At 32.3% G+C, this 10,540-nt stretch overlaps 1 protein-coding gene across 1 annotated transcript; it reads right to left on the minus strand.

Moving 5' to 3' along the window:
• Positions 1–768: 768 nt before the first annotated feature.
• On the minus strand, positions 769–6,865 carry LOC105799210 (protein SUPPRESSOR OF K(+) TRANSPORT GROWTH DEFECT 1). Its single transcript, XM_012629642.2, has 8 exons — positions 6,151–6,865; positions 4,436–4,541; positions 2,925–3,123; positions 2,273–2,341; positions 2,108–2,182; positions 1,861–1,959; positions 1,396–1,551; positions 769–1,151 (listed from the first exon to the last, which is right to left on the minus strand). Exons 1-8 carry the CDS (start codon positions 6,626–6,628, stop codon positions 1,026–1,028), a joined length of 1,308 nt encoding a protein of 435 aa, XP_012485096.1. The 5' UTR covers positions 6,629–6,865; the 3' UTR covers positions 769–1,025.
• Between the last annotated feature and the right edge of the window lie 3,675 nt (positions 6,866–10,540).

The raw sequence follows: 10,540 nt of genomic DNA on the forward strand, positions 1-10,540 counted from the left end.
TGATTAGCCGGCTTTTTTTGTATTATTTCATGCAGGATCTTACATATCATGAATTCCCATTAGAAAACAAAGTCTGGTTATTGGAATTTTTCAATTGGATAATGTTGAAAGAACAAGAACATAAATGTTCATTGGGGCATCTAAGATCAGCAGAAGTGACACACAAACAACTCCCAAATGGAAGTTTCTCAACTCTCTGAAGTTCAACTTGCTTACATACAAGTTACATTCTGATTTACTTAAATGATGGTAGTTTTCTAATATAGGAACTGATGGGGTTTAAATAAAGCTAAAAACCGTGTCCTACAAGATTAGTCAATTTGAAGGTCAATTTACAACTAATGATTTTGGACACATAATACAACAAAAATAATTAAAATATGAGACAATTTGACAAGATATCAAACCTACTTAAATATATCAAAATCTATATACTATGAATTATTGACATATTGAAATTTATATGAAAAGATGATGTTTTAAACACAATCATGACAATATCAAATCTACCTCGCATTGAAGGAAAAGAACAAGTACATTTAATAGAAATTGATAACCAATATCATGAAAAAGCTAGGTTTAATTCATGTACATTAGATACCTTTTATTTGATAACAAAATGTATATTTTCCTTTTCAAGCCATCTGAAAGATGTCTTCCTTATTCTTTTGAACCTTCTTTTTATTATTGTACTGCGGCATGTATATATATATACCCAAGGGAGAAAGATTGAAATAAGAAAACATAGAAGAAAATGGTCAAAAAATATAGGCATAAAAGGGCACAACTCATATTCAAACATTATATGCCAAATTACTTGGTTATCTTCTTTACACTGTAAAAGGATAAAAAAAAAATGCAATTCCATTCTGAATACAGGAAATGGGAAGTCAAGCCACCTTCCCCACTTGATTAAGCTAAACCCACATTTCATTGGATGACAAGCTGGTTATGAATAAAATACAAATCACAGTGATAGCACCTCACAACAAGAGTATATCAATGTGACAATTTCATCCAATCCATCAACCTTCCTCTCCAAACTCCTTCGTAAATCTTTCATGGACCTCAAGATCAGCTTTGCTCACTGTTGGCCTCTGTCTTGCAAGCACCTTATCGAAATCTGATCTTGAAATAGGTGGTGGAAGGATCTGCATGGGCATTAATCAATGAAATAGCAATTTAAGTTACAATCGTAAGGATGTTCCAAAAGATTTATTTATTGCATATGGTAATAATGTTCCAGCATGCGTTCTGGATAATCCAATCTTAGACTCCACACATTTTCCAAAAGGAACAATAAATGCACAGCAAAAAATATCAGAAAATATAGAAAATCAAATTGTACATAGGAACAGGTACAAAAGGTAAGAGCTCAAATAAGCAACTTGATACCTGTGCTGCAAGTCCTTTGGCTGCCAATTCCTGCATAGTAATTTGGACAGCACCTGGTTGCTTTGGTCCACATGGCATCCACATATTATTAGGTGTCTTGAAGAAAAACATGGCATCTTGGGTTTTACGAACAGGTTCAAAAAGAACATCCTTAACCTGCCACGATAAAATAAAGGTGAAAATACGCACAAGTGAACATCTCTACATTGGCCATCCATTAAAAGATCATTCAGAGAAAGAGAAAGCTATAATGATCAAGCACGAAATTAATCCAAATATTCATCTTCTTGTAGTACCCATGTCCAATACTCATGTTTCACGCATATTTATATATTGATATAGGGAGATGATCCTTTGAGGATCCTCCAAATACATGGAAAACTTAGGGAAATTAAATATACCCATATCAGATACCCAAGACCGAGTAACATAAGATCAAGTATCTCATATAGGTGATGCACTTACACAAACAGATATGTCTGACCCTGAAAACCCCTCTGTCCGGCGAGCCAAGTTTTCAAAATCACTTTCAGTCAAGTTGTGAGGAGTATCACCTAGGTGCACCTGTTGTAATATGTTTTACCAAAACAAAGTAGCCATGTCAAAATAGCAGTAGTTGAATAACAATTGTGAAAAAGAAGACAAAACAGCCAAGCATTTCTCTTCTTTTTTTCTTTTCAATGTTCAGAAGAGACACATCAGAGAAAAGTACTTTGAACATATGTTGCCGAGCCTTCACGTCTGGGAGAGGAATGTAAATGCGCTTATCAAAACGCCGGCGGATGGCCTACAAGAATAATTTATTAGTAAAAGATTGATATCCACCTCTTCTGATTCAAGGTAAATCTATGGAAATTATATTCTAATATTATCCTACCTGATCAAGAGCATAGGGAGTATTTGTTGCCGCAAGAACTAGGACTTTCTGATCATTATGTCCAACACCCTAAAACATCAAAAGCACAAAGTAAAAAAATTCATTCATTAACATTGAAAGTGAGGGTATCACACACAGGCACACACACGTGTCACAATCTAGCAAAACATAATTAAGGTATGACTATGAGTATTGTCAGATCCAAATACCGTAACATGAAAATTTCACAAAATTAGGATACAGATGCTAGCATGCTGCAGAACACTAGAAAAGAAAAAAGTTAACTTACATAAATTTATATTGAATAAACTCAAAACAATACACACTTAAAGTTTTTCTAAATGCACAAGATTAATTGAGAAAATTTGTGCTATCATAACTTCCCAAGGTACTTTGCTTATCATGCATGTCTTCCATAAATGAGAAGAGAGGTGTTCAAATTTTGAACAGGTATTGCATATTTATGAAGTGCAGACTCTTCTTCATGAAAACTCAAAATAAAAACCATAGAATAAACATAAGTCCCAAGATAAAATTGAAAACTGGTCAGGAATTATAAGAACGTGTATCATAAGAAAATAATATCTAGAAAAGTTTTGGGGAAAAGATGTTTGAGGAATTTGTTCCAGCATTTAAATACACTAACAAATACCTGCATCTGCACAAGAAGTTCAGTTTTGATACGTCTTGAAGCTTCACTCTCATTGCCCTCTCCACGCTGGCCGCACAAGGAATCTATTTCATCAATGAATATGATGGAAGGAGCACTATCACGCGCCATCTCGAAAAGGTTCGAGACCAGCTTTTCACTTTCCCCCATCCACTTTGATACAAGGTCTGAGGAAGAAACACTAGCAGAAAAAGTGGGAAAACGATTAGAACACTGAAAGAGAAATAAGCAGAAACATAATGTACGAACATAGACGATGAAATGGTATATAAGAAATTAACTACAACAAAAATATTTTTAAAGCAAAGTTAGGTGAGCCAAAAAGCTAAAATTATCGTAATATATAAATATGAAAAAAATTTCGTAACTGAAAGCCTCAAATTACAACTTCAAAACAAAAGAACAACTTCAAAGGAACATTTTTCATATCTTTATGGGTTTCTAGAGTAGGAAAAAGCAAATTAAAGTTGATGAAAGAAAAAGCAAATTGATGTAGTCAGTTCATAGGTAGAAGAGTGACCGAAACTCATTAATCCAGTCATCAAAGCTTACAGAAGCAGCAAAATTAGGACTTACTTGATTTATCTGAAAGCCTTAGTAGTGGGATTCAGTGTCAAAATATGCAAGATTTAGAGTTTGGAAGTATAAGAAACAGGATTTAGTTAGATGTCAGAAGAGATATAATTAGTTCCTAGGTGTCCCATTAGATTGGTATTTTCATAAATCAAAAGGCCAGAAGAATATGCACATTAGATTGGTATTTCTAAACTCCTACACTACTTAAATTCAATTAGAACTGGGATTCATGACCAAAAAGAAACCATAAACATATAAGCAACTTAGATTCCAAGAAAGCTAACGTAATTAATATAAACTCAACAAGTATGACAACCTGGATTAAAGAAAATAAAAAAATATAGTTCTTCCTCTGACTGATATAATCCCTAGAATTCATGATGTAAAAACAGAAGAACATTATGGGGCTCTGCAGAGGCTGTGTCACCATTATTACGTTATAGATATCATAACACAATTCCCATATAAGTAGTCAAGCACTGCAGCTGTAAATTCACCTTAATAGAACAGAAACATGGAAGAGAGGAGGAAAAGGCGGTGAAGTCAGAAAGGCAAACGATTATCAGCTCAAAGAGTTTAACTGTTTTAGCAGCCGATAGAAGCCACAGCCACAATATGTGAATACTGCCACCTATCTGCCATCAAAATCCAGTGATGCATACACAGGAGTCCATCCTTACTACTGCCACCTATCCCTTTCTCCCAATAAAAGGAAGGTGGCAGCTGCATCACTGAGGAAAAGCTAGATAGCACGACACAGTACATGTCAAAGGTGAATTTTCTTTACTTGTTTTCATGATCCATATGCATCTTAAAAATTAAGAAAAGTGAAAACAGCTTCAGACTTGGTAGATAATTAGCAAGTGTTTTCTTACGGGCAGATAAATGGGTCAAATATGAGCCACTCAATATAGTACCTAAAAAATGTAGAGTCAGCTTCAGTTGCAACAGCCTTGGCCAAGTATGACTTCCCAGTCCCAGGTGGCCCATACAACAGAAAAGCTCTCCATGGCCTTCTCTTTCCTAAAACAGAAAAAGCATGAAAATTTTACAAAATTACCCCATTTATATCCCTGCATATGTAATGTTGAAATGGGAATGAAGAAAACTGTTAAACAAGTGCTAAAAGGGGTGTAGAGATTAGATTGAGTTTGTTTCTATCCAACCAATAGTACAGTTGAAGCAAACTGCAAACATAAAAGAAATTCTAGCAAGATCAAGAGGATATCCAAACACATAAAGATGAACATCGGTGGAACTATATGGACTTGATGGATATTGAGCTCTTTTCCTACCAAAACACAAAACCTCAACTAGTCCAATACATTACTTTGATTTGTTCCACATATCATAAGACAATCTTGGATAGACAACAAATGAGCTGAGCTTAAGTTGAATTCAACAATCCTACTCAAAAATAGAACAGATATATAAAATTAATTAGAAGCTTTTAACTTTAAAAACCAAAGTAATCTTGTATCATGCGGCTAAAAATGGCAATGTTGACAGCTTCAGAAGAGGCGGAGTCTTATATTGGTGCAAGCAACATTTTCTAACAAGCAATTGACACTAGTAGGTGATGTCATAGGTTGCATGTAACATTCTATGTTACTTGGACTCTTGTGAGTGTCGGATATGGGTCAGGTTAGATTTTTCCATGTTTTTCCATTTATTTGGAGGATCCTTTGAAGTCATATCCTCATCCATATGTCAAACATGGGTAGGTCAAGAAAAATGAAGAGTCCGAGCAACATATGTTACATTTATGTGCTGAGAAGTTGAGCATTAAAATCATGATGTTATTAGTGTGATTATTGTCATGAAAAACTATGTTCATCAGATTAACTACATAACAAAGGGGAATTTCACAAGCATCTATACATCCCCAAATAACTCATTAATGTCACAGAGCTCACAGGTGAGCAAATTCTTTTGCTTTGTTGCTTGTACTATTCTAGGACTCAATTCAAGCATTGCAAGAAATGATAGCAAAGGACACTTATTGCATACAACAGGAACAGTCTAACAAATACATAGCAGGAGCTATATTTAGAAAAAAGAATAGAAAGCATGCGATGAATCTATGGATATTCAAAACAATTACATTTAGGACTAAAAATCTCAAGCAACATTAAATCGCAACAATTAGTTAATGTTGCAACAAAATTAGGCATTCTCCACTATCACAAACAACTTCAACAAACAAGCATGATTATCCTATCAAATATCAATACCATAATCACATTTTCCTATTGGAACTACCAACTAACCTCTTTTCTAGACATATACAGTCAAGAAAGAATAAGTTTCTTAACATTTTTTCGCCAATCGTCAATGAAGCAATTTCACTATACACTACGTATTGCAAAAGTCAAGCAGGCCTCACTAACTTCATAGCTAAAAACCAAAATCATCCTTAACAAAGCATATAAAGAAAATCACATAAAACCATAAGATTCATGCGTAGTTTAACAATCAACAATTAATCCATTTCATTATCCACTACCAGTTACTAAAGTCCAGCTAAAGTAATCAATTTTACAGATGTATATGGTATGCTCAAAATCATACTCATAAAATCAAATATCAAAAGCCCCTAAAATGCCCAAACAAGAAAACAAAAAAAACTAACCAGTAAAAAACTGAGGAAACTTGACAGGCAAAATAACAGCTTCTTGCAAAGCCTGCTTAGCACTTTCTAAACCAGCCACATCATTCCACTTAACGTTAGGCTTTTCTCTAATAATAGCCGAATTAAGCCCAGCTCTCAACTTAGCCTGCTCTGGATCCTCCCCATCACCGCCTTCTCCACCACCACTCTTGGGCTTACTTTTGGGGCGGGTGGCAACAGCAGCATCCCCATTAGAAGCCGGCCCAGGCCCTCCTTCATCGAGAACGGCACGGATCTCCTCGGCACGGCGTAAATACTCGGTGAATTTCTGGGTAATAGCTTCCCTAATTTTGGGGTTCTTCTCGTATTTCAAATGGGTCTTGAAATACTCAAGTGCGTTCATGTATAAAGGAAAGGCTTTGCTGTAGTTCCCTGCATTATCTTCTTGTACCGCTTGCTTCACATACTCTATCGCTTGTTCTTTGAAATTGCTATACATATCGTTTTTTTTTTCTTTTTCTGGGTACTTTTATTTCTTCAATGAAATCTCATGAGATAGATTAAAGATCTCTCTTTTTTTTCTCTTTTCCCAAACTGGTTATTGGAGATGTTGAGATGTAGAAAGAGGGATCCGAAGACAAACAGAGAAATTTTGGATATTTGATCGTCGAAACAGAGCTCAAAAGTAACCGTGTGAAATGAAAGTTGTTTTATTTTCCTTAATTTCCTATATGTCTAATTGGGCTCATAGCTTAGGGGTTAGTAATTCTGCACCTTTTGTACACTCGTAACAGTTTGGCTTAATACATCAGTTGTAACACTTTTTTTTAGTTAAAATTGCCCTCTATTTCTTTAGAATTTGAGATTTAGTCCTTAACAATTGAATCCTCTTACTTCTTCGATTTAAACCAATCATTATTGCTATTGGTAATTTCTACCAAAATTAATCAATTTAATATTTTTTCAATCATATGCAATGTTATATGAGGACGGTTTATTCAACTAGCCAAGTTGACAAATTTTAACGAAAAATACTAACAATGTTAATGGTAGGTAGAGGTGTTCATGGGTCAGGCTAGGCCAAGCCCGATTCCAACCTAGGCCCATTTTCACCAGCCCGCCCAAAAAGCTCATTTTACTATTCAAAAACTAATAAAATATTAAAATATATTTGTCGTTGATATTTTATATATTTTTATAATTAAATTTAAATTTAAGAAATCTTTTTAAATTTAGATTGAATTCAGGTTAGGCCGAATCAGTCCGAGGTGAAAATATTCTGTATAGGGCCAGGCGAGTTACCCAGCCCTTAGATAAGTCTAATGATAGGACTGAGTTTTAAATTTAAAAGAAAAATTATCTAAATTTTAATTTTTTAAATATATGAACTAAATTTCAAATTTTATCAAAGTATAAAAATTAAAAACATATTTTAACTTTTTTTTATAGAGAATTTTTTAAAATTAAAATGCCACAAAAGGCAAACAATCTTTCCAAGCTTTTAAATATTTATTACTACAGTTCAAAGAAAATTTGTCAAAAATCTGATTAATTAGCTCAAGTTTCAATCCATGATAAGAAAATCTATCATCTTTGGGTTGAGTTCTAATGTTGCAAGTTCACAAGGGTGAAATTATAGTATAGGAATTACAATAAAATATTTTGATAAGTACTCTGATGACCGTACCATAGAAAATTAATTGTGGAATCAAGTCTATAATTATTCGCAATACTCTAAATTAGTGATCCAATTGCCATTCTAATCGGATGAAGGATTATTAGCGCAATCAAATTCATTAAAATTAAGGTTAAACTACTTATTAGCTAGTAAATAGAATGTTAATTTGACTACCTATGTAATTGCTAATCCTAAGTTTCGATTCGATCTTTTAACTCAAGTTGAACCTTATAGTTCACCACTAAAACCGAAACTCTCGTATATAGACTCTAACACACATTGAGTCTCTCAATACAACAATGCTTAGCGAGGTTGACCAATCCAATTAACTAGAGTTAGTCTCCATTTTTCCTAACCTATTTTTGTTAGAGTTTGTCTATAATTTTACCTAAGTCTGTCAAGTTTAGGCAAATTAATCACATTAATCAACACTAATTATTAAAATAATTCGTCAAATTAACATGTAATCCAACTTCACAATAGCTCATAGATTGCATAATTTACAAATTAACAATGTTACCAAAACATGGCAACAATAACAAAGACAATTTCATTAAGATCTAATATTTCACCACAAAATAAATGAAGGAAGTTTAAGCAAATATTAAGAAACCTCAAACACAAGTGATGAGGAGATCTAATCCAAGCTCCAAATTTTCCATAACCAAGTCTAAGCTTGTAACCTTCAGCTTAATTGAAAATGCAACTCAAACTTACAGAGAAAAACTAAAAAGAAACTAATTTACAAGTCACTATCTAATCTAATTACAAAGATAAAACCAAATCCTCTCTAGGAGGCTACAAAAGCTAAACTAATTTCAAAAAATGAACTCTCCCTTTTAGTTAGTAGTAAAATATCTCTTTTATCCTTCATTAACTAGTCTTCTGTGACACAATGTTGCAACGTCCATTGCACAACATTGCGAGGTTGCTAAAATTTTCTAACTTTTTCTCTTTTGTAATCACCATGCATAACATTACAAATTCTATCAATTTAGTCCTCAAATATATTTTCATTATAAATTCCTCACAAAATTAAAGCTTTCTACATGTTAACTACAAAGTAAAAATTCTTTGTCATCGTTAAGTTTCTAAGCATTTTATTTTTTGAAAATCAATGAAACAGAAAATAATTATTTTGCTTTAAAGATAAATTATCAAAGATGGAACGCAAATGTAAAACATTATTCTATACGAACTAGACCAATTTTGGAAGAAAGGAATATCTAATTAATTAGAATGTATTTTGAAAATATAAATATCATTCATTAGTTTTATTTTTATTTTGGGTATCGAAAATAAAAATTTAGAAAAAGGGCACTGTCATTAACAAACCATTTTCATTTTGTATAATCCTCACCTAACTTTAATAAGTTTACATTTATTCAATCATTTTTTAATTTTCTTTGCTTTTAGAATTAATTTTAATTTTTTAGTAAAGAGGAAAACCTAACTATTATAGGGAAAAATTTGGGCTTTTATAAAAAAAATAATAACTTCAACTTTTACATAGAATTTTTTTATCTTTTAATTTTTTTTGTATTTTTCCCTTTTTAGAATTAATTTTATTTTTTCAGTAAAAGAAAATTTTTAGGTTTTACAATGAATAACCTTTAGGAAGAAATTGGGTTTTACAATAAAAATCACTTTTATCTTTTTTATTTTCTTTATTTTTTATTTTTTAAAATTAGTATTAGTTTTTTCTAAGAAAAGGGAAAAACTTGGGGATAGTCTAGAGGTGTGCATGAGTCGGGCCGGGTTCAACTAAAAATTTAGGCCCACTTTCTAGGCCTGGGCCTGGCCGACCTGAAAATGGGCCTAAAATTTTTCCCAAGCTCGACCCAAATAAAAATGTTAAAACCAGGCCGACACAGCCCGCCCATATTAATTTTTATATTATTTTTATATGATTTTAAAATATATATATAATACATCAAAATACTAAAACATCAAAATAAATATTTCCCAACAAATTGAAAATAAATTTTAAAAATATGTATACTTAAATAAAACTAAGATAGATGCAACTTAACAAGCAAATGTCTCTAAAATAATAACAAAATTAACAAATGTCTTTAAAATAATAACAAAATTAACAATAAAATAAGTTTTATACAATATCCAAACAATAACAACAAAATAGTAGCAACATAATAGTAAAATGGTAGCAAAATAGGGAGAAAACAATAAGAAAATAATATTAAAAAATAAAAATATATATATTTTTGTCATTTTGTGAATTCGGGCCGGGCCCAGGCAAAAAATGTCTTACCTGAGGCTCGGCCCTTTTTTAAATGGGCCTTGTTTTTTTGTCTAAGCCCATTTTTGGGCCTATATTTTTGCCCAAACCCTCCCACATTTCGGGCGGCCCAACCCATGAACAGGTCTAGGTTTTACCGTGATTTATCTAATTTTTTTATAAGGAAAGCATTGGAATTTTACAATGAAAAATTATTATTTTTAGAATTAATTCTAGTAAAAAAGTGAAAATTGAAGTTTTACTAGGAAAACCTAAGTTTTTATAAGGAATTGAGTTATAGGAAAAAACTTGGGTTACATCTCTCCAGATGAAAAACTCAATTCCTCATTAAAAATACAATTTTTTCTTTTCTTTATGAACAAAATTTAAATTAATTTTGAAAAGAAAATGAGTGACCAAAATGTAATTTTTAAAGTTATGTTACAAAATTAGCGTACAATAATAAAGCCTAACCCCAAATTAACTATGAGTAA

The sequence above is a fragment of the Gossypium raimondii genome, chromosome 9 (genome assembly GCF_025698545.1).
Source record: "Gossypium raimondii isolate GPD5lz chromosome 9, ASM2569854v1, whole genome shotgun sequence".
Classification (NCBI taxonomy): domain Eukaryota; kingdom Viridiplantae; phylum Streptophyta; class Magnoliopsida; order Malvales; family Malvaceae; genus Gossypium; species Gossypium raimondii.

Bases quoted from the DNA above. Each gene is read 5' to 3' on its own strand.
- LOC105799210 (XM_012629642.2), bottom strand. From the start codon at position 6,628: ATGTATAGCAATTTCAAAGAACAAGCGATAGAGTATGTGAAGCAAGCG. The intron at 3,124-4,435 runs GTACTATATTGA...TTTTTCTGCTAG, and splicing joins GCTGACTCTACATTTTTTAG to TGTTTCTTCCTCAGACCTTG. The intron at 1,552-1,860 runs GTAAGTGCATCA...TTATCGTGGCAG, and splicing joins GGTCAGACATATCTGTTTGT to GTTAAGGATGTTCTTTTTGA.